The 25,000-nt window shown below is 38.4% G+C and overlaps 2 protein-coding genes across 3 annotated transcripts in view; both read right to left on the bottom strand.

Annotated features, from left to right (window-relative positions):
• LOC146465357 (uncharacterized) overlaps nt 1-4,082 on the bottom strand; it is a 4,714-nt gene extending 632 nt beyond the window's left edge. Inside the window, exons 1-2 of the mRNA XM_085128828.1 lie at nt 3,981-4,082; nt 1,266-1,639 (exon numbers count right to left, since the gene is read on the bottom strand). Of these exons, the coding sequence (XP_084984954.1) occupies nt 1,266-1,610 (345 nt within the window). The 5' untranslated portion in view covers nt 1,611-1,639; nt 3,981-4,082. The remainder of the gene's footprint in view (nt 1-1,265; nt 1,640-3,980) is intronic.
• Nucleotides 4,083-18,812: 14,730 nt separating this feature from the next.
• LOC146465356 (uncharacterized) overlaps nt 18,813-25,000 on the bottom strand; it is a 7,935-nt gene continuing 1,747 nt past the window's right edge. For both annotated transcript variants that reach the window (XM_085128554.1, XM_085128555.1), the window contains 4 exons: nt 24,695-25,000; nt 23,873-24,017; nt 22,384-22,558; nt 18,813-19,361 (listed from right to left, as the gene is read on the bottom strand). The exon at nt 24,695-25,000 is cut by the window's right edge. In XM_085128554.1, coding sequence (XP_084984680.1) covers nt 19,220-19,361; nt 22,384-22,558; nt 23,873-24,017; nt 24,695-25,000 — 768 coding nt within the window. In that variant the 3' untranslated portion in view covers nt 18,813-19,219. The remainder of the gene's footprint in view (nt 19,362-22,383; nt 22,559-23,872; nt 24,018-24,694) is intronic.

Raw genomic sequence — 25,000 nt, 5'->3', positions numbered from 1 at the left:
CATGCATTTGAACAAAAGAAAAGCAGGGGAATTAAACCATCAGTTTTTGTCGTTTTCAGGAGTTCTTCAGCGAGATTAGAAATTTAATTTAGTTTCTTTTTGTTCGTTTTTTGCCAAACGTTTTTGTCTTGTTTTGTTTGTTTCTTTCAATAATTTGAAACAATTACCCAGTCAATTTTTTTTAAATATGGAAGTTGTCCAAACTACGATCGCGTTGCTTTGTGGATGTACGATTTTCAAGATGGCGGCCAAGCGAGAGAAAATCGATCGGTAGGCTTGTGCTTTGTTTATTGGTGGAATGATTTGTTATTTGCGCTCGTTTTGTATGCTTGAAAGACGTATTACTTACCCAATTCGTATCTTTATTTCAATTGTTATCAGTGTACGCTATTTAAAGCTAAAACATGGAACACAAAAATATATCCCCACAGCTACGGAGTATGTAATTTACCCTTTGATCAACGATTGGAAACTGTAGCACGTACAACCCTGTGATGTGAAATTGGGATTTTGCGTGCTAGTCCCGCCAAGAGAGTATCTGTAAGGCGATCAAGTTGTTGAATTAGGGGCCGGTCGCACTTTGCAGAATTTTTGTTTACTTTGCAAAATAAATTGTCAACGAGTGTTGTAGGCGAGTGCGACCGGCGTGTTTCGCCTTGACAAAATTTTTTCCGACCTTACCAAACCCCTTGGGCTTGCCGATTTTTTGTCAGGCGATTTTATCGCACTTTTTTTGTTTGTTTAGTGTCACAAAATCCATGATAACCTTCCATACTCCATAAACGCACGAACAGGTATCATGTTAATTCAAAGCGCGCCAAGAAAAGTACTTCAGTGCAACAAGCATGGACAGTGAAAATTTCGCCCGCTTTCCGTACCAAAATTTCGATTTTCAGCGGTTTCAAGGAGCAACTGGCGTTGGGCCGTATATGTCGTTACTGACAGATGAACAGGAACAGAGAGGGAGTTCATTTATCTCCCAAATTTTTCCAAGCCAGATCATAAACGAAGAACCAAGCTCAAGGTTTAACGCGCGTCGCCGAAATGGATATTTGAAAGGGCAAACAACTTGATTGACGTTTTCGGCATAAAAGATAAGATTGTCACTTCCCAGTGCGATACGCGTTTAACAAAAATTTTGGAACAAAAATTTGTTAAACCAAACTTTTCCCTGAAATTCAGCCGAGCTTACAAAATTTTCGGCGCCTAGTGCGACCAGCCCCTTAGAAAGAACGAAATCAAAAACATTCACATAACGTACACACCTTTGAAGTGGTCCCGTAGTAATCAAATGTGGGTCTTTCTTGAACTTTGTGAGGATCAAAATATTTCTCTGAGTTACTCAGTTCACAGAAATGAAAACCCTTGCCATCGCTTTTCTCGAAGTTAAATGATAGACAACCGTTGGGGCCAAATTCCAAGCACAGAAAGGAACATTCTAAGAGATCTTTGACTTCCCTCACTTCCGTCACATTTCCAATCAAAGACTTGCCCTCCATGATATAAAATTCCCTGTGTTGTACGGTGTAACGAAGACCGAGACCAAGAAGTGGCAGGATTATGATACAGCTGGTCAGAACAAAGATGGACTTGAGAGAAGGCACTTGCATCGCGTAGGGTCTATCACGGTAAACTAGCACTGTAGAGACACAAGACGAAGAACTGAAATTAGAAGGAATCAATGTGACTATGCCGGGAATGTGAGACAATCTTTATGAGTTTTAGACTGATTCCAAAAAAGGACAAGGGCATTTAACATGTTCAGGTTTTATATGTTCTCGGGTTTACGAAAAAGACTTGTCAAGATTTCGTTGGAAAATCCCCTTGATCAAAAAACTTGCGAAAAGGAAAACTTTGTAAAGGAAGACGTCTGCATTTAACTCCCGGAGATAAAACATAACCGCTCATAGCAAGATCAAAATAACATAATATGATGACATCTCTGAAAGACGTAACGCGAAAAGATAAAAATGTTCAAAATAGTACACTTATATGCAATTGAACGCTGTTTCTTACTGCGAACGTCATTGGGGTACTAAAATCCCCAACGAATTATTAACCTGCAAATACACCTGGCTGCAATCATAAATCATAAGGCCTCAACTCCCCCCTTCAGTTCCCTTCTTCCCAACCCCAGTCTCTCCCACGACCTTCCGAACAAATCAACAACAAACTATCCGAGTTATCACGAAATCACAGTTACTTTTCTCTCTTGGGAATGTCAAAGACTTGTCCAAGATCACATAAAACAACCAAAAACCCACGAAAACAACAACAACAACAACAACAACAACAGCATCAAAAACAAAAACAAAGGGAAGTGCCGGCGTTGCAACCTTAAAGTCGGTAGCAAAGGTAAACATGGATTAATTAAGACTCTCGCTAAGAACCTCACTATCATATATTAAACAACCAAAAACCCACGAAACAACAACAACAACAACAACAACAACAACAAAACAAATAAACAAAGGGATGTGCCGGCGTTGCGCCTCAAAAGTTGGTGGCAAAGGTAAACATGGAATAATTAAAAGCGACTCTCGCTAAGAACCTCACATTATCATATTCACATTATCTAAAAAAAAATTCTTTGAGAACTCTTCAATCAATTTCTTTCGGAAAATATGTAGCAAATATAGAATACGAACGAAGAAATTTAATAGGCCTTATCACGGTTTTCGACGCCATTTTTACGAGTAGGCAAACAGGCGTGAAATAACAGTGTTTATATGGAAACCCGATGTCAAATAATTTTCATAAAATATCGCCTCTGAAAAATTCATGAATTGGAAACTTTTGACACTAGGAAAGGAATTTTAAGAAAAAAATTGGAGGGATGCAGCTGTGCCAGAAAGCGTCCAGTCCTGTTTTGAATTTTCAATACATTTCCCTGTATTTTTCCCTGCGAACTATTTTTAGTAGCAGTTCATGGCTGGTTCGCTATACAGACAAATGTATGGAAAGTTCTTAACACGACTGGAAGCTTTCTGGCACAGCTACATCCCTCCAATTTTTTTCTTAAAATTTTTTCCTGGTGCCAAAAGTTTCCAATTCATGAATTTTTCAGAAGCGATGTTTTATGAAAATTATTTGACATCGGATTTTCATACAAACACAGTTATTTCAAGCCTGTTTGCCTACTCGTCAAAATGGCGTCGAAAACCGTGATAAGGCCTATTTTCTTGAAATTTTGTGTTTCGAACTTTTCGCGGCCTGGGCTGTTCTCGAAACCCACTGGCGAGAAAGAGAATTTTACAAGACTTGCAGTTGTTAGTTCTGGAGAAAACAGATAATTCAAAACCTCCTAACTCGCTTCAATGTGATGGACTTATCTCGTTACATGATAGTTCTTATGAAACCCTGCCAGCGTTTTTATGTCAATCAATTAAAAAGAAATGGTTGATCTTGCTTCGTGTAGAAATCAGTTGTTCAAAGTGAATGTTTTCTCATTTCTTGGTTTGTCGCTAACATTTGTTGATGGAAATATGGCCGTGTTAATCGAATTTCACAACTTTGATCACCTCTCATTTGTGGAACAGAAAATAGATTGCGGCCAAATGTTTTAACAAATTTTCGTAGAACATAGATGGAACTTTTCACTGATATGTAGAAGAACCTGTAAAGTGCTGTGTTTTTATTTAAACTTTAAGTTGTTTCCTCCTAAGAAGACCTTTTAACAATAGATAAAATCGAAAAGTATTGAAAATACTATAAATATGATGCAAGGAAACGAAAAATAAGAAAACGCAATTATTCAGTCAAACAGTGTTTTAGATTAGACTGTTTCAAGTATTTCAAACTTTTTCCATTGGTTCGTCATCAAGGTTAACTTTTGAGATAAATAAATTGTAATCATGGCTATCCATACGCAGATCTTATACCAGCCTTCGAATTCTACTTTGTGAAAATACAATGAATGAATGTCCTCCTTTGCATGCCTCTTAAGAACACCCTCAGAATATCCAGTTAAATTTCATTACCTGAAGTATTTCCTTGAAGCAAATGATAATTCCTCAGAATGATGCTGACGCCGTCTGTGGTGCTAGAGTCTTTAAACGAAACTCGTTTCTTCTCTTAAAAAAGGAAAACTTATTTTTTCTCGTCAGATTCGCTCAAAGCTTAAACCATGAATGTGTCATAGCTGGCGTAGCACCCTAGGTTAATGTCATTAACTTAAATTGATTTTCAGAAACATAATATATTATCACCACCTGAATTCAATGTTGTATATTTTGCCTTTACAAAGAGCTTCAATCTTTCATTTGGTGAAATAAGATTAAATTAGAAAAGACTCTAAAAGATTAAAAATTCATATTACTCGAAATATGTCGCCCTAGATTGAATTATATTTCTCCATGGTAATTAGTCCTAAGAAGTATTTTAGGCTACTGATAGCATAATGAATATTTTCACTACCCTTAAAGTAAACATCGTTGTAATTAACCTTTTGTGAATAAAGAAATATAATTATTTTAAAAATTCCCCTGATAAGAAATTCAACAAAAATCAACTAAAGATTCAAGTATAAAGACATTTAACAGCAATCACTCGGGCAAATTAAAAAAAGCCGTTTTTTATTTTGATTAGAATATATAACCCCTGTTTGACAGGCGAAGGGGCGGATTCTGCCCGCAGTGACTTTGAGACTGGATAACGTTTTCAAATTTGATTAAAAGTTATTCAAATGTTTATTTTTTGTGGTAAAGCGTTAACGTTAAAACTCATGCACCATATGGTGCGAAGAGGACAGGTGTCCATAAGGTGCTCAGAATTTGTGAAAAAGTTATTGAAAATTTGTTGGAAAAATCCAGATAGTATTTTTTGTCAAAAGATACTGATTTCCTCGTTTCGTCGTTGATAAATCGACGGCAGTTTTCTATGGTCTATTTAATAATTATTCCACGAGTGCGCGTTGGATATGAGATGATAGATAGCCAACAAGGCGCGAAGCGCCGAGTTGGCGCTATAATCATCTCATCTCCAATAAGCGCAAGTGGAATAATTGTTTTATTTAAAACGATTAAAAAATATTGCTAGATCTTACTGAATTCGCTGTGCAAGAAAAACCAGAAGACAATTTAATGTTCGCCATTTCTCGGCCATGGTATAATAGCTCATATACCATGGCCGCTAAGCCAATCAAATCCCTCGAATTGCATTATACAATGATTCAGTTTTTAATAAAAGAGTTTATTAAAAACTGCATAATTGTGTAATGCAATTCCAGGAATTTGATCGGCTTAGTGGCCATGGTATATGAGCCATTACACCATGCCCGAGGAATAGCGGCCATTAAATTGTCTTCTGGTGGTTTTTGGAAAGCGAAATCAGCAAGATCTAGCAACATCTCTTTATTGTTTTTAATAAAACAATTATTGCAGTCGCTCTTATTGGATATGAGATGATTATAGCCAATTCGGCGCTACGCGCCTTGTTGGCTATCTATCATCTCATATCCAACGCGCGCTCGTGGAATAATTGTTAAATAGACCATAGAAATCTGCCGTCGATTTGTTTTTTTACAATACCATGGGAAATACGAGCGGAATTGGCTTTATTTTTCGTAGAGCGCAGGTTACAGAGCGAAAGCTAACGCCGTCGCGTCAGTCAGTGAACTACAAATCTTGTGAAGTTGCGAATGGTTTTATTTTTGACATCAATCAACTACAAAGCTGTCAACTACAAATTTGTGATTGGTTTTATTTTTGACGTAATATGTCAAAAACGAGGGCGAGTGCTTTATCACGGGTTCCAAATACTGAGAAACAGATGAAAGCACGAGGCCGCAGGCCGAGTGCTTTCATCTGTTTCGAGGTATTTGGAACCCGTGATAAAGCACGAAGCCCGAGTTTTTGACATGTCTTCTCAAATGAAACAATAAGAAATTAATCTCATTAAAATGCAAATGTTTGATCTCAGATGAAAAACATGTTTCATCTCAGATGAAAACCTGGTGGTGTTTCATCTGGTGTTTCATTGGGGTATCAAGATTCATCCACCTGACCGAAATGGAGGTCATTTATTGGCTTTTGACTGCATGAATTATTAATGAGTTTGAGAAATCATTGATCATCGTCACACGTGATTGGTGATAAAACTGACACAAATGGGTTTCCGAAAAACTGTCGTCAACAAGAGTACTAAATCAGATGGACAATTTCTTTACAGTAGCCTCGAAAGTTTGCGAGTTTTAATTCAAAACGAGAATTGCTCCAAGGGAGAACGTAAATATTGGCATTTCAAATACTACAGCTGTTGAAAATCGTGTTTGGCAAGGAGTTAAGAGCGGCTGACTGAGAATATCGAGAACTCGCGGTCAAAACTGAAATTTCAGATTTCCTCATATTTTGTCAGAAGAATCCCTTTAGAGAACTATTTACGAAAATGACATTAAAACTTTCCAAAGATTTTTCGTTTTCGAGAATTCCGGCATAATGTGAAATGCCGTGATCGCGGCGCAGCCGGCGTTAAATTTTGACGAGATTCGGTGCATTTTCAAATCGCTCGGGAAGGAAGACGGCATAGCGTATTAAAACGAGCTTTTGAAGTTAAGTTAGGCATCCTTCTGAGAATACGGTCTTACGAAAATATTGCTGGAGGATTCTTATTTACATGCAGTTTTCAAAGTCCGAAGAATCCTATTTTCAGCATTTTTGTTGACACTTGAAATTGTGGAAACTTTGCGGACAAAATTCTTTTCCTGGTACATCGAAATTTACAATGAAAGTTACAGTAGAGCAAAGCTCTATTCTTGTGCTGCAACATATCAAAAATTCAGCTTGGGTAATTTAAAAGCCAGTCTTTGACGGAATAAAACACATAGGGAATTTTTGACATATTTTTTCAAAAAATTCCTGTGGTCACGCAAGGTCAAGATGACATGTTTCAATAAATTATTGTTTGTATGTTATTTTTACCGGAGAATTATATAATTCTTGTTCCAAAACTAAATCTAATGATCTAATAAGTTTTGAATTGCTTTATATACCTTAAATAAAATAAGTCTAACTAGGGAGTGAGATGTAACCCCAAATTTGAAAAGGTCAAAGTGTCATTTCACCTTTCTGCTCGTCCAGATCTCAACCAATTTTTTTTCATTGTCACATGGTGCATCTAGAAGTACTTCTAGAACCAAGTATTTATGATATATCTTACTAAATAAGAACTTGTTTCAATAATAAAGCTAATAGCAGGCGTTAAAATCACTTTTGGGTTTGTGAAGCTGTGCAAAGCAGGCATGTTTTCTAGATCACAGCCTATCAACAACATGCTGACTGTTGAACTCCTCGCATGTGAACACTTGAAAATGAGGAAATATTTCGAGGCAAAATCTTGCCCTGGTACATCGAAACTTACAACAACAGGTATGCTTGAGGTAAGATCTGTTATTTTACTGCAACATGTAAGAAATCTAGTTTGGGTATAACATTTATAGTCAAGTGTTAACAAAATGGTCAGTCAGTGGTCAGTCACGCAAGTACTAGTTAACACATTTGAAATACATTTTATAGTTTGTATGATATATTTTCCCGAGAGAATGACAAAGTTATCGCTACAATACAAAATGTAATACTCTGAACAGTATTTCGTTGCTGAATATTCCTATACAAAAAATTATTCACAGTTAGAGTGAGTGATAACTAATGCTACAGCAAAATTCGTAAAGGCCGATTGCCGTGGCATAAAACGCAAGGCCAGAATGATCGACAAATTTCATTATTGTACTTCACGCAACTAGTACGTTTTTCACTAAACAGAAGGGTGACAATCTGCTCAGTTCTTAAATGAATCTGAACGAAACAGCGACATTTTCTACTTCACAGTCGATAGCTAGGGTTAATGACATGTTTACGTTTTTATAACTACAGTGTAGTATCCGAGTTGTATTTGCCTGCCGCTTCGATACCGCTGATATGAGATAAAATTCCATTTTGCCCGGCGCTTTGGCATATTTTCGAGTAGAAGGTAGATCACCTACACGTGGTATTGCTCACTGAAGACGAAACTTCCATCAAAACAAACGTTGCGGTATTTTCATCTTTTTCGCACTGAGGAGTTCAACTAACCCGTGTAGTCTGTTTGTCTGTTTGCCTGTCAATAAACGACCTTTATCGTAGCTAATTAAACAGCATTTAAAAAAGAGGACAATGAATGTAGTTAATGCGGGGAGAAGAGGAAGCGGGGAAACTATTGTTTTATCTAAGAGGAGGGTACCATGTGGTATAGGGAGACAATACTCTGGTCTTAGAAGGAAAGGTGACTGATAAAACTTTAAAAAAAAGAGAGAAAATAATATTCAAAAACCGCTATGGTCTCAGCAATCATTCTATCGCTGTGGCTACTTTAATTTGAACGAATTTTGAATCTCCTTCGGTACACACATACCCTTGCACGAAAAAGGTATTCAACAATAATCCGAAGTACTTCCGCATTACAGATGTCATTTAATAGTAACTGCAGGTTTCTCATGCTCACAAAAAAAGCAAAGGAATATGCCGCACCTCTAAGGCCTTTATTCGATTCACCAATGATGATGATGATGATGATGATGATGATGACGATAATGGTGATGGTGATGATGATGATGATGATGATGATGATGATAATGATGATGATGATTTTAGGGCTTATTCAGGCATATATGAGTTTCGCGAGCGCGAGGACGAGCAACGCTTGCGGAATGCTAGTCACGCAGATTTCTCCCTCTCGGCCCCTTCCGACTAAACTAGACGTCTTAACTAGATGTGTACGGTCTTTGTTGGCGGTAGCCTCCCACGCAGTCGTTTTGAGGGGACTCGGGGAGGAGTTAATACGAGTCCCCTTAAAACGACTGCGTGGGAGGCTACCGCCAACGAAGATCGTAGACATCTCGACGGCGCGGGCAGATGGTCTGATTGTTATTCGACTCATCCTTTCAGAATATCAAATTCCATCAATGTAAAGACTGTTGTTCTTGGGTCATCGTAGGTTGATCAGAAATATCACCGCTGTTTGTATTCCATCAATGTAAAGTCAGTAAACTTAACTTCATATGTTCAATCAACAACATCAGATGATCGATAACTTTACTAACATGCGCGCGCGAGGATTCATTACAATTCACTGTCAGTTTTGTCGGCAGCAAACACCCTCCTGGCGTTGGGACCTGGATGACTGGAGATATATTTCTGGCATTCACCCAAAGAAACGCAGGTTGCTGTAATAGTACGAACTTTGACCGCAAACCGGACTCGTCGTCTATCAAGGACGAAAATGAGCACGGAGCCATAAATGCAACCGAAAATATATAGAAACTGCAAAATATGACATCGCGAAAGAAGAAATACAGTTTCTAGTATCGAGCAAACCACTCCAAACCAAGAACGCACATTGCTATTTATAACCATTTTGCGTCATTGTTTATAAATAGCAAGTTTAAAATAGCTATGTACACAGTGATGGCCATAATATGCAAACAACCTTGGTTATTTTCTGGTGCTGTTCTATCCGGATCGGACTGAGAAGGGTGGACTATTGCTCGCATTAATGGGGATGGTTCATTAAATGCCTATTTTGCAGGCATTGGAACGGTAAGTGCTCATTCAAATATCTTATAGCCGCAGTGTAGCCGTTAAAGATAATATTATGGCCAGCCTTGCACTAAAGTGAAAGCATGATTTTCTCTACCGGCTCTGATATCTCAGTTCTGTTTATGATATATAGTCTAGGGCCTGCAAATTGAAAACACAGATACCTTGTTCTTCAGCTTTTAGAATTCTCGTCTTCGCTTGTCCAGCTTAATGTAAGTGCCTGTCACGACATTTTTTTGACAGTGAGGATGAGATGCAGCTTTGACAAACCTAGGATTTATAAAAACTGCGACTTTTGCGCAACTTTTCAGAACCAAAGGCGTTTTTACGCAAGTCGATTAGTAATTTAATGAAACATTATCGCCTGTTGGGGGTTTCAGATACATTTTGATATGAAATATTTACTGATTTCGTTTCGTATCCTTCGCATTGTTGACGCTGGCGTACCGAGGAAAGCGTGACATAACACCTGAACGTTTCATTTTTTTGTTTGCGATCGGTGATCACCTACTAGGAAAGAAATTATTTTTTATAGGTATAAACCCATCAACACATGAGATTTTGTTTCCGAATAACAACTTAGTTTTATTCCAACAGAACTGAAACATAAACAATAAATTTATCTTAAACTTATTTTAAAACTTGTCCTTGCGTGACCACTGCCATTTTTGAAAAAAAAAATTAAAATTCCCTATGTGTTTACTTCCGTCAACGCTTGGATTTTAAATTACCCAAGCTGGATTTTTTATATATTGCACTACATGTATAGAGCTTTCCTAAAGTATAATACTTGCTTCAAATTTCGATGTACCAGGACACGATATTTGTCCGCAAAGTTTCCACAATTTCAAGTGTCAACAAAAATGCTGAAAATAGGAATCTTCGGACTTTGAAAACTGCATGTAAATAAGAATCCTCCAGCAATATTTTCATAAGACCGTATTCTCAGAAGGATGCCTAACTTAACTTCAAAAGCTCGTTTTAATACGCTAAGCCGTCTTCCTTCCCGAGCGATTTGAAAATGCACCAAATCTCGTCAAAATTTAACGCCGGCTGCACCGCGATCACGGCATTTCACATTATGCCGGAATTCTCGAAAACGAAAAATCTTTGGAAAGTTTTTTTGTTATTTTCGTAAATAGTTCTCTAAAGGGATTCTTCTGACAAAATATGAGGAAAACCGAAATTTCAGTTTTGACCGCGAGTTCTCGATATTCTCAGGCAGCCGCTCTTAAAAGACGGTACACAAGGAGGTGGTGGACCCCGTGGTCTTGGTCATCACTCGATCAGCCATCGAACTTCGTTCTGAGGTTATCAGTGCACTTGATAGGATGGCAGAGCCTCTTTCGAGCTGTTGAACCGATAGTCTTGTATCATAGCTTGCGATGCTCTGCTCGCTAACATGCCCGTAGATATTCATGATGTTACGAGAGGGAATTTTGGCACCTGACCAGATCGTAATGGCGGTCGCACGAAGGCAGTGATTTGTATAGGTTTTGGACAAACCAGCACCCAAGGAGATCTCTTTCATCATGGTGGATAACTTGTTAAGACCAAGCGGCTTGTTTTGGTACGATATGGCATCATTATTGCTGATTGTGGGCTTCGGTTTTTGGAAGAACGCCTCTTGCTTCGGGTTGAGGAGCGATATGTACTTTTTCAAGCATAGGAAAGAATCGCCAAACTTGCCCGTGAAATAAAGCCTTGACTGCTTTTCATTGCTTGGCTTGTCCAAGATTCCACCTTGATGGCTTTTGGTTGCTTCTTCATGGGACATAGAAGTAAACTGTCTGCCATCTGCGGTTTTTTAAAGGCAAAGCTGTCGCGGCGGAGTTCACGTTGACCCTCAGATCCCTGGCGGCACCAGTAGACAGCAACGATAAACAACACTTGGCGAAGGAATCAAGCAAGATTGTTATGGCTCCGAAACGGACTTTTGCTCATCTTCCTGACGTCTGCTGGCTCAATTACTGGTTTGTGTTGGACATTCTCTTTGCCTTCACGTCTGTTGACCTTGAGTTTGCACTCGAGCATTTTGTTGGATGTCTGGAAACTGGGATTGTTTGTTAGTTTTAACTGAACGCTATTTGCACCAAAATGCCGTTCCACGGCACTCCGGAAACCCAGAAGTGAGGACCTGCTGTATTCCCCTCCGTTTTTGTTCCTGGCCTCAGCATAATAGCGTCGTAGGGCTTCGTTCAATTCCAGTTCGGACATTTGTAACAGAGGCTTTGCGATTTTACGCTCACGACACCAATCTGCAATTATTTAGTAGTATGCAAAACAAAAGGAAGCACAATGTTTTTTGCTTCTGCTTATCTACCTTTTTTTGTAATCGTAATGTTTAGGTTTATTCAAAAAAAATTAAAAGTTCAGGACGTTTTTTTTGCACATTTTACCTTCAATTGTTTTAATAGCCCACTTGGTGTTTCTCTAGGTGCTCTTCGCTTCAACGCCGGCTACGATTTCCCGAAAGTCAGTCTCTTGCAAAGCTACAAAGCGAGGATTCTCTCCCGTTTTTTGTTGACCTTCCATTTCATGGACTTGTTGAAGTAGTTGCTCTTCAGAAATATCTTGCAAAAGGTCCAAACTAAAATTTGGAAGTATTTCGGACTCCATTCCATGGGAAAAATGGAAATAATTTCTCCGTACGGTAAGAAATTGCAAACTTTTCCTTACATTGCTTTACATCTGACGTCATTTTTATTGTCTGTACCCTTATAGACAATAGCTACGAGCCAATCAGCGCGCGGAAATTTGGACAGTTGTTGTAAAATTGCTCATGTCATGAAAGTTACGTACTGCTTTGCCATCAATTTATGCAGTACTATTCTAATACGTCTGCAAGAGTGACAACATAATAAATATTTTCACATTGATGCTCGTAGCCTTTTGTAAATGAAGGAATATAATTCTTTTGAATATTTCTCTCCTGATAAGGAATTCAATATTAATCAACTCGAGAACAAATATAAACACATTTTTAAAACAACTATCGCTCAGGCAGAACAAAAATAGCCCCTGTTTATTTCGAGTAGAGCATTCACCCAATCCAACTTTTTCAGAATTCACCTAGGAATAATTGGATGTTGTCGGTTAGTGTTCATTGACTTTGACTATGGGTAGCTTTTTTTTCTTCAGAAAATGGAAAATGCCTTTTTAAACTGAAGAAATATAATTTTTCCTGCTGGAGCTTCTAACCGTTTTTATTGCTGTTTTTTCTTTAATTACATCCATTTTGAAATCACTGGTGATCCTTGGAATCTGATTGGTCCAAAATGGTGCAATTTATTCCCAAATTGCACCATTTTTTGCTCTAAATTGCATCCTTTCTTTAGCCCATCAAAATGGAAATGAAGTAACACAAATAGAATATTAATATTGACAATGATACTCTGTGATTTCAAAATGAATGTAATTAAGTGGTAATTGAACTTCGTGTCGTGTAATTTTGGTCTGAAATCATACTTGTGATTTCAAATCAAACTCGCGCTGCGCGCTCGTTTGATTTTGAAATCACGCGTATGATTTCAGACCAAATTGCACTCCACTCAGTTTAATTACCAATATTAACTTCTCTGATAGTATAACAACAAGTTATCCAGGAAAATTCATGTCATTTCGAATAAGGGTTTTTCTCATTTTCTGAAAACTCGAGTCGATAGCATACTGGCATACCGAACGTTACGTACGTACATCATGTTGTGTAGCCACTAGGGCTCAATGTTTCACACTGTTATGATATTGCTTTATGCTCTACAAATGTCACTATTATGTTCAAATAGCATCACTATTATGCTCCGTTATAATTAACAGAAAAATAAATAAAATAAATGAGTGGCCCACAGAAGTCAGGTTATAATTAATGTTGACTACAAGTGTAACTGAAAATAGTTCAGAATAAAATAAAAAAGAATTTCTGTAGCATTAGCAATGTAAGCCATCTTTTTGATGATTTGTAAACTGTAGTAACCGGGCCGGTGTCTTGTGTGGGAATCCTATGGTTTTGGCAAAGTTTTTATAAAACGCAAAGGGCCAGTTCTTTAAACAGAGTCTAACTTAGGCCCGGCTTAAGACAATCATTGAGCCTGCAAATCTGTTTATAAGTGGTTTATTTTAAGTAGATAAATAGTTTTCTGGTCTGGGATGCAAGCCTTCTTGTTACCGTCGGGAGTAGACAATGTTTAGATATTATTGTTGGCAAAATTGAAAATGGCTTAGACCGTGGTTTTGTTAAACACGGTCTAAACTGTCGTTTAATAACTAACCTAAAGAATCGAAGAAAATTTGCACCATTATTCCAGCATTATACTCGATTATTTTGCCTCACTATTATGCCCAAAATTATGCAGGCATACATGTGGACATCCCTAGTCACCACGCGAAATTTTTGTCTAAAGGCAGATGTTTCCTGCAGGTTTTATTTCCGGGTTGTGGGATTTTGTTTCGCATTTTCTCTTCCGGTGTGTTGCGCTCGCAGTCACATTCAGCTGATGCATGGATGCTGACGTACTTTAGATATTGCGAGTACTGTAATTAGCACAAATAGTGTAAGTAGTGTTTAGTATTGTAAACATTATATTCTGAGTCACGTAAAGCTAATAAAAATTGTTTTTTGGTTTTGTTTTAAATGCATCGCAGGTATGGCGTATGTAGGTTACACGCGCAAGCGGCAAAGAACCCTTTCGGTCTCCTCCTTATTCTACTAGGGGTATCGAATGGTCCCATTTAATTTAAAGGTGCTCGCAAAATTTGGCCTTTGCTCGAACTGCTCGCAAAAATTACACGGGTGCTCGCTTGCTCGTGCTCGCAAAATTTTGCAACTGCTCGCATGCTCGCATTCTCGTTAACATGTGCTCGATTGCTAGAAATTTCGTTAACCCTCTTTTGTAGTTATTTTTTATTCATGTATAAACGATAAATCAGTTATGATAGGGTTAAAACAAAAAGGTTTAAACATCCTTAACTCTGGCTTCAGTCTTTCTTCAACAGTTCAGCCTGTAACTATTGTTCTGATTTGGAGGTGTCAGCCAGATTATTAGCTATTACTTGGCGTAAAACAACGTGTCCTATTAATAAAAGAGAAATTTCGGCTATAGCGGAAAATTTACAAAGTACTCGAAGTACTCGCCGCTCGCCATCTTTATTTTTCTAAAGTGCTCGCTGCTCGCAAGAAAAATTTGACAACTGCTCGTGCTCGCAAAAATAAACACACTGCTCGCATGCTCGCAAAGACCATACCCCTTCTACTGAGCTGCATAGCTCATTCTTAATGCACATATTTTCTGACGCCATTACTGAGCACACGTTGAAAGCTGTGTGAATTTTCCTTTCTAGGGCTAGTTTTCTCCTAAAATAAAATGGCTACCTCACATTCAGTCAGTGCGGGCATCTTGTGCCCCTCCATCCTCATCCCTTCTTACAGTCATGTGACCTTTGAAACAGAGAGCACCTTTAAAAAAATTTTGAGAACCATTAATTTCTTGTTCCTGTTTATCACGCAGCTCTATTTTCAGCGGGCGGGGGTCCATTGTTTCTTTTGTTCATTCATTACTCCACTTATGCTTTTTTAGTCAATCCAGTAATTAGTTATATGAGCTGCGAGGCGTTTCCTTGAGTTAAGACCAATATGCGTTACATCCTTTTAGTCTTCATTATGTTATTGTCATTATCATCATCATCATCATCATCATCATCATCATCATCATCATCATCATCATCATCATCATCATCATCATAATCCTCATTAATACTATTGTGGTCGTTATTACACAAGAAAGCATTATATAACAAAATACAACACAACTCGTAAAAATATACAGCGATAGTACACACCAACAAGTTTAATAAGATATATACATTCCTTGTATTCAGTAAAACTTCACACAATACTAAGCCGTAAAATTACACAAAACTATTGCTTACTAAATGCTGGATACAAAATAATTTCCTACCCCAATCATTAGTCATTACCAGTTCATAAAATGTCAAAATGTTTCTAAGATATCATCCGGGATCCTCGGTAGTATCGTGGTGAGTATCCCCGCCTGTCACGCGGGAGACCGGGGTTCGATTCCCCGGCGGGGAGTATGATTTTTCTTTTTCGTCCTTTGAAATCTGAGGGGCTACGAAGGAAAGTAGGGTGCCATAACTTGATGAGAATATCGTTTTATTTTATAAATTTTTGACGCCACGCCGTATTGAAAGTAAAATTCTAAGCTTTCGACTCTGCTAGAGTTCACAGTATTTTGGCCAAGTCACGTGACATGTGATCTGACCAACCTTGTCAAGATCGCTGGAAGGTTGTATCACCCCCGCCTCTATTTATGATCGGCCTCTGGGCTCTGATGTAAATTGCCTCCCGAGTTCCTCTCGTAAACCAGTCTGGATCTGTTCTGGCTTGTCTTTGTTGGTGTGTCGAGAAACTTCAAGGAAGTGCAGCTCGATCTAGATCTCGATCTCTTATGTTCTAAGGAACGTGCCTTAAATGATCTTTTCGATTCTTCAGTGTAGGTTTCATTACATTCCTCACCTCCGCCTCCTCTACACACGATCTTATAAGGTTGCCTTTTTTATCTTCCCGATGCAAAATATTAAATAGTGTGTGTTTGTTTACGAATTGACCTCTGAAAAGAAACATCTCGCAATTTTATTATATATTTTTAATTAAGTAGGGGTGATTGGTAGTATGTTTTCGGTTGACCACTTTAGCGCTCACCTGGGTCGTAAAGTTAATTCTGAAGAAACTGTAGAAATGCAGATCTCGGACAAATAGGCAACAAACGAATATAAAATTAAAAGAAATAATTAGACCCAAACTGATGTTCTCAGTTTTCTTCAGCCTTATGCTTGTTTTTATTTTTTCAGCTCTCCTAAGCTGGTGTTGTAATAAATTGTACAGTTTATTCGCTATTCGTTGTATGCAGTTTATCAGGGTTTGGTTAATTTTTCAAGAGAAAAGCTCAAGAATAAGAAGGTGAGTATAACAATGTCTAGGTCCTACTTGTTGCTCCCTACCGTTCAGCTGGTATGGGTAATTTGAAATTCGCCATTTCAATAATTCTATAATGCTCAACATTTTTCACCTTGCTTTCCGTAGTGTAGTGGCTATCACGTCCGCCTAACACGCGAGAGGTCTCGGGTTCAAACCCCGGTCAAACCAACACTCGGGGTCTTTAAAAAACTGACGAGAAAGTGCTCCTTTTGTGATGGTTCGAATTTCTAGTCTTCTCGGGTAAGGACGGTAAACTTTAGTAGTTCCCGTCTCACGTTAACACTTGAATAATCCAGGGGACGTTAAAGAACCCACTCACTCTTCGAAAAGAGTAGGGGCCGCAGTCCCTGGTGTCGCGGTCTATCTCTATCTCTGATTTCATCAGTCTTTCACATTTATGCGTGGGTTGGTTGCGAAGGTGAGCTCAAAATATGTACTGACAGCGGCTGTCAGGCACGCTGTGAAAATTACCGTTACTATCATTGTTTGTTTGTTTGGTTTCCTTTTAAAGAAAATGAATTCCCAAGTTTTCCTCACAGTCGAAACTTGAAGGTCCAGATCGTCGTAATAGAGTTACAAATCAATGTGATTTTTATATTTTGATTTTTTTTCTATAGGTCAGGATCCCAAAGGCTAAAAATACGTGCTGGGATTTCCTTAATTTTGAGTTGTAAATCTTGAAAGTGTCCCCTCCAAGCGAAAATTAAAGTTTGAGGAAATAGAAATATGCTGTCAATCAAAATCAAATTCTATTTCCGTTGGAAATCACTTACATCCCAGTGTCTCGGCAAATGTTCAAAAACTTTTGCCTGTAAGATCTTACTGGAAAGTTTATTTCTGTGGATAAGGATGAAATCTAAAATATTTTTTCTCTGAACATACACGGTAACTTTAATCATAAAGTGCAGTGTAAAGTTGCAACCTCAGGTGACAGCATTAAGCATAGAGATTTCATGCAATCGTAAACAATATATTCTCTTGTTCTAAGCAATGGACATCAACAGGCTGTTCTTGCTGTCTCTTTACTCAACAGTAGCAGTCCTTACGCGGAAGCAAGCTGATGTATTTTAGTTTATTCCGTGCCATAACTGGTTTATATTTAACTATACTGAACTCCGCCGGTTGCGATAATAAAACACCGTACTGTTGTAATATTAATGTACAAACATAATTACAACAGGGGACGGCGGTCCAAAAAGTCAACAAAAAATCTCTTTGCTTGAAGTTCAATTCCCCATCGCCCGATATTTTGTCAGCAATACCATATGTTTACTTGCGCTTGTTATATCGTATTGCATTGTGCATCCTTACGGCGCAATTTCTAGCGTCATTAGCACACACAAATTCAAAACCCGGCTTTTCTTGAAGCTAAGCTCAGTGAATAGATACATTATATTTTCTTCTAATCGAGCGGCGGTGGACCTTTCGTTGTGGACTTCAAAGGAAACATGTTTGGACGTACTATTTATCCTCCAAGTGTCATTGTCCTAACTTCTATAGTCTCAGAGTTATGAAGAGATAGGGTTATTATTAATTGCCAATCAATGACGATTTTCCAAAAAGAGCTTTTCTCTTCAGTTTTGACTTAGACTTTTGTTTACTATGGGATCAAAGTTAGCTTTTGACAACTTTTTCAACGAGTGAGACGAAAACTTAAGTTATTTTTTTGATCGTGGTTAGTCTTGACTCTTGACGGGATTTTTAACAACTAGAACCTGGTGCACAACTCTGTTAATCTGAAACGTTGCATAGGACTGATTGAATTACCTTTCCTAGTGAGAAAGGCTTGTGGGATTACGACTACCTGGTTACTTGATAGTTACGCCTCTGCAGCTTTTACCCTATCCCCCACAAACATTGCTGTGTTAGTTGCTTCTTATAATTAGGTCTGGGAGTTGCTACTCAGCCATTCCGTGCTCTATTTGATGGTTTTTCTTAGTTCATTCTGCAACATTTTCATTGAATCACAATATAATTAAAATCCGTTTCAGGCGTTTCAGTGAAAGCGTGCGGATTTTAAAATTGCCGTATTATTTCATTAGTGCAACGTTTAATTTTGAGAGTTTTCAACCAATCACCAGCGTTGTTATATTCAGAAATACATAAAAGTAAATTCATGCATGATGTTCGGCTTGTGAAAAGTTCGACGTCTGAATCAAAGCTTTTCAGCAAAGGCAAAATTCCCAGCTGAACGAGGGGGAAGTTTTGCTTTGGAAAGAATTTGGAACAGGTGTCGAACTTTTCGCGGGGCGACTGAATCATTCCAAATTAAAATAGCCGTCCTCAATTGATTCAGACATCAGACATCAAGCGTTTCATGTACTTAATTCAAGTTATATGGCACCTCTCATAAAAAGCTCGGCATCTGAACTTTGCCTGAAGGAAGTAATGCAAACTGACAATAATTCACAGAACATGCATGTCGAAATTATGTTTTGGTGGAAAGATTACTGAGGCGAATTTAGAAATGACATGTCATGCCAAATTGCCCACAGTTTTATCTTCCTCCTCCTGCATCCCCCCAAGTTGAGTAGAATTTATGAGTTACGACCGCGGTGGGATGGGGAGGGGGAATTATGGAAGAGATCACAATCTACTGTTTCCTTTCACCCTTTGAGTTTGGTGACGTTTCGTGAGCTCTTGTGTTAGTACATTGTCACTCCTTATAACACCACGCGTTGAACTTGCTGGTTTTGCTGATTGGAGAGTTGTATCCTGAAACACCGATGAAGCTTCCGCAATTATAATTTATGCTTTGCATTGGATACTGAGCAGTGCTATCTACCAGCCATCCATACCTGTATAATACAATAAAACATGGCAATTAGAAAGGGTTATCAAGTGAGCGTCCTTCTGATCAAAACACTAATTTCGGGCAATCACAACACAAATAAGTAAAACACTAAATATACTACTGTAATATAACATGAGAGCACAGAATAAATTCATTTAGATGCGCCGCCAATGAAAGGACCGTAAGACGAACTTTATAACATAGAATTAACAATTACAGGGGTTTGGTGTTTCTTTGTAGAGGAATTGACGAGATTTGTAGCGCGGGCCAAATTAGTTGCAAGGATAATATGGACATTTGCGATTAAATTCTACCTAGGTCAAGGCGGCAGAGGAGAGATTGGCGTGTTTTTTTTCCCTTCTTTTCTGCAGGTCCCCACGTAACTCGTGTAGAAATTAAAACACTGATTTTGTACCACCATTAACAGGCTGGTGATGTATTACATGCTATTATTATTTCTTAAAAATCTACACACTACGGAAGGCCAAGTTCTGTGAAACTTGGATATGGTTAACGGTGTTATATATGAGATCATAAAGATGTGTAATATAACAATTCTAATAACGGAAGTTTTCAATTTATGCGATAACAATGTCTACTTACGGTTCGATGACTCCATGTCACCATTTTTCAAAGTTGCTTAGGGCGCGATTATTTGAGTAGTTATATAGAGAAATTAAAAGCGTGAAAAAAAGACCAGAAACCCCATTCCTTAAAGACAGAAAATTCCTTAGCGATTGTTCAACAACAGAGTAGAGGAAAAGCATGGATACTTCTAGTATTTTAACTGCGGATTTGTTTGCTTCGAAGGAAATAGTTAGTGAACCTTGATGGCAAGGCTGGGGTCTTGTAAGATTACATGAATTGACCAACTTGTAGCCAGTGGCTGTCATTGGATTTTAATGTACAAATTTCTTTAAGAATGGGTCAATGTACGTAGAGAGGTTTTATATAGGTAGAAGCTGCTTTTATACCATTTGATTTCAATAATGATGGAAACTTTATGGGCCACATGAGTTATTTCAGACTTCCAATTTAGTTCCAAGCAAAATGCTGATTATGAAAACTAATCTGAATATCACAATTTATGGGTTTCTGTCTTGGTTTAGAGACCAGTGGATTTTGTCCTTCAAGGCAAACAAATCCGCACTTAAAATACTAGCAACTTCCATGCCTTCTGTCTTTTGTCGAACAATCGTTAAGGAATTTTCTATCTTTTTCCAAGGACCTAAATTTAATAACTTGCTTCACAATGAAATATTCAATTCGAATTCTATTTGGTTTTTTTGAAACACCAAATGAAATGATTGCTTTATTAAATTCTGGACGTTTGGATACTTGAAAGTTGTAATTGAATTTTGTTATTTTAAATTTACAAAACGACCGGAAGTTGATGTGACATAAACAAAAATAGCGCCGTTTCCAAACTGAGTTGAATGAAAAATTTGAAACCGAAGCACGTGAGACAACGGAACGAAAATTACAATCATCTATAATTCAAGGAACTTCACCAAATTAAGGAGCTAAAAGCATGGTCAGGAAGTTTTAAAAGTGTTCAGAGTTTAAGTGTAATAATTGTGCACCTGTACATTGCAGTCGTAAACATTCTGCAGAAAACTTGATTTGCCTCATCTCACAATTATGATCGGTAACGAATGGAACAAATGAAGCCCTGAGGTTTTATACCAGCTCGCTTGCTCATCTGTTTCATCATGTTGTCGAGTGTGGTTGTTCCAAGTGGTGTGTTGCAATACGGCCAATTTTCTCGTTCGCTGGATTGAATTTTGCGCTTTCGCTATCTCTAAGTCTCTGAATGAGAGCATCCGAAGCTGAACTGAGATGTGCCAAGTAATTCTGTGTTGTTTTTACTGGACACCTTTCAGACCCATGGACGGAAAATATCTCGGAGTCACATTCGCTTTTTAGCATCTCAGAGGCCCCCTGGTGGTTTGTTGTTGTTGTTGTTGTTGTTGGTAAAGAAGCAAAATGACTTCTGTTCAATTCAAAAAAATGTACTCAACTCCTTGAGGAGTTTTTCACAGGGACAGCATTGTCGGCGTTAGTTGGCGTTCATTTGCGCTTCCTCCTCATCCAAAAAAGAGGCCGAGATACAACCAGACCGACCTCTGCAGCTATGGGGATTTATGCTGTCAGCCGGTCCAAGTAAGCCCCTGTCAAACAGTCTCTCCATTTGCTCTTTGCAAATTTTTTCCTGTCTTTCAGAGGTCTTTCGCGAAGGCGTGTAATAGTTTATTTGCTTCGGTAAAAGCAGGGATGGAAAAGGTCCTATTACGTGGCAGTGACCGGCGAAAGCGGTCAATGGCGGCTCTTATCGATTTCATCGAAGTGCTTTTCTAGAAACTTCAGTCTTTTTCCTCGCGGACATGTAAAATTTCTTGTGGCACGAATTAAGTTCTTCTTTGCTCATTTCTTCAATTGGCTTGGAAAACTTACTGCCAGGCACAAGGACTAGCAAGTGATTCTGAAAATTTTAAAGGTAAACTTTGTTGTTTATGTTACGTGATGTTCAGTTATAAGTGCTTAAAATCTCGGCGTACGGAAGAGTTACATTTTTTGGATTTGTATGAAAACTTGCTATATGTACCATAAAATAAAGTCATAACGAAGTTTGTAGCTTTCTTCGTCGTTGTCGGTACGGCATTTTCCATAAGTTCCTGTATTTCTTCGGTAGAAAGCTCGCAAAAACTACTTTTCCCCGCCATTTTGGAAGATATTTTAATTTGCTGAAGTAAAAAACAAAGAAACAAACAAAAAAAAAACAACAACAACAACAACAACAACAGCAACAACAATAAAAAAATAGGAAAATGCAGTAGAAATCGTTTGTTAATGACCACCTCTGCTACCGGCAAGTTTGAAGTAAAAAAGATGCTGACTGATAACTGGTTCAAAAGTTATTTTCTGAATTTGGTCCTCGAACAAAGATGAATTCTTTCAACATTCACGTTTCCTTCCATTTAATTGAGCTCAGAGGGATCGAGGGCAGAAATAGCAGATTAACTTACGCGCAATATTGAAAACCCGTTTGCCAGGCTTTGTAGAGCTGACTGTATGTTGCCAGTGTTGCTCCGTGGAGTTCACAAAATCGTTTAGCGTCATAATAATCCAGGTTGTAGCGGCCAACTTTACCGAAGTGCACGTTTGCATAGCCCTGAGCAGAGAATACCACGTCTTTTAAATCTGGAAAGTAATAAGAATGATGAGAAGAAAGAAAGATGTGTTATTGATGTTGAATACTACAGTCCGTCATGACCGCCTTAAGCTTTACGCAGCAGTCTTTCTATTTCTGACTAAAAATGAAGATCACTTAAGCTTCTAATATCTGGTGGCCAGGTAAAATTTGACTTACCACAACGACCTCTGGCAATGCCCGAAAAAGCTGGCTGTACAACGCACAGTGCGAGTTTAAAAAGATGCGAGCACATCCCCGCAACAGAAAACCTGGAAAACGGGAAGACTGGCACGAGTGAGGGATTATGGGATCGTTTGGTTAGACGAATGGAAAATGCGCCGATGAATACATACATTTCTCTGAAGTCAGTTATATAGGAAATACTCTTTGAGGTGAAAACTATTTAACAAGAGTTACACTACCCCGAGAAAATGTTGAAAATACACTTATTCGTCACCAAAACGATCCCACAGTCCCTTACTCGTGCCAGTCTTCTCCCAGTTTCTGGAGTATGGTTAAATATTACATGTGCGGTTCAAATTCGGGATCGTTGGGAAGATGTCTTAAGTGACCTTTGGTCTAATAGGAGTTCTGGGCATAAACGCAGATGAAGCTCATTAATAACTAGAAAGGGCTTTTCGGAAGACGCAGTGGGAGAAAGCAAAACTACCGTAAAATCCCGGTTATATATAAGCCCCCTCGATTAAAGACACATCTGTTCGTAAATGAAAATTTTATTTCGGTGATAAGCGCTTCCCTTCCGCATATATAGGTAAAAACACCTCCCCCCCCCCCCCCCCCACACTCGCCCTCGTAAAAAGGGGTACGGTATTCCCTTACAAGTATCCACCACTCACAAGCCACCCTTCCCCTTCTTTGACTTGTTGCCTTATAAACTCTTATTCACAGAACAGTCGGAACAAGTATAGCGGTGTATCGGAACACAGCTTTTTGCTATCTGAGATCAAAGTCTCATCTTTTTTGTCAGTATGTTCCGATTACAGTTTAAGTTAAGGCTTCGAATTTGGTCTTGTAGTGAAACATAGTATGTTATGTAATCCGCTTGTTTCAAAACATATTTTTGATTCCGCTTATAAGCTTCCCCCCCCCCCCCCCCCCGGGTATAAGCCCACTCAAAATCCCTTACGAAGTTGTATAATCCAGGGGCTTACAATCGGGATTTTACGGTATTCTATTAAGCGAGCCATTGAACATGACAACCATGGTTACATGACTACATGTAAACTCACAATCTGAATGCGAGCTGGTGAAGAAATTAAAAACTGTGAATTTTATTTTTACATTAACTTCATTCTACCCACCAATATTGCATTTATCGTCGATAAATGGCCGGACTTTAAGTGCTGGTTTGCATTGACAGGAAAATTGGCCCAGCCATGGACCCTCGGTGCAAGTTCCGCCATAGTTACATGGATTACTGGCACATGGGTGAAGGCTAAACAGAGACTGAAATAAAAAAAATGGTATTATAAAAATAGCGCTAACTTTGTGCTTTATAACAATCTGTTATCACGGATGTTTCGCGTAATTTTGGTACCTACAATGATTTTTCATAAATCTTTTATCGACGTTTAATGATTCCAAAAGGAGTATTGCGAGTGGAGAATTTAGCAAGACTTTATGTTTGAAGGAAAATGCTTTTGTGTAGGGGCAAAACTTGTAATTTTCACACAAAGACAAGACTTAGTACACTAATTGCTGTCGTAAGTATCATCCCACATCCTTGCTGCGGTTATTTTTTCTAGTACCACAGGGTTGTCAGGTGTAAAACGTTTAAGATCCACTTTCAGTTAAAACCATGCATTTGACCAAAAGAAAAGGAGGGGAATTAAACCCTCAGTTTTTGCCATTTTCATGAGTCCTTCAGCAAGATTAGAAATCTAATTAAGTCTGTTTTTTATTTGTTTTTGAAAGCCGTGCTAGCAATATTTGTTATTCAAAGCTAACACAAGGAACACAAGAATTCATCCTCACATTGCATATCAACGTGATCGTAATAAGCACCACCTGTGCTGCGAAATTGGGATTTTGCCTGCTAGTTCAAGGAAGTATCTCTACGGCGATCATTTTGTGGACTTAAAAAGAACGAAATACAAAAAAAAAGCTTCATATAATGCACTCACCTTTGTAGTGATACCATAGTAGTCAAATGTGGGTCTTTCTTGTATTTTGTGGGGATCAAAATATTTCTCTGAGTTACTCAGTTCACAGGAATGAAAACCGTTGTCATCACTTTTCTCAAAGTTAAAGGAAAGGCAAGCGTCGGGACCAAATTCCAAGCACAAAAAGGAGCAGTCTAGGAGATCTGTGACTTGCCTCACTGCCGTCACATTTCCAATCAAAGACTTGCCCTCCATGATGTAAAATTCCCTGTCTCGTACGGTGTAACGGAGACCGAGACCAAGGAATGGCAATGTTATTATCCAGCT

This window comes from Pavona decussata, unplaced genomic scaffold (genome assembly GCF_977016875.1).
Source record: "Pavona decussata unplaced genomic scaffold, jaPavDecu1.1 SCAFFOLD_156, whole genome shotgun sequence".
NCBI classification, from domain to species: Eukaryota; Metazoa; Cnidaria; class Anthozoa; order Scleractinia; family Agariciidae; genus Pavona; species Pavona decussata.
Note: the sequence above shows the minus strand (reverse complement) of the source record. Positions and strands in the feature narration are given on the sequence as shown.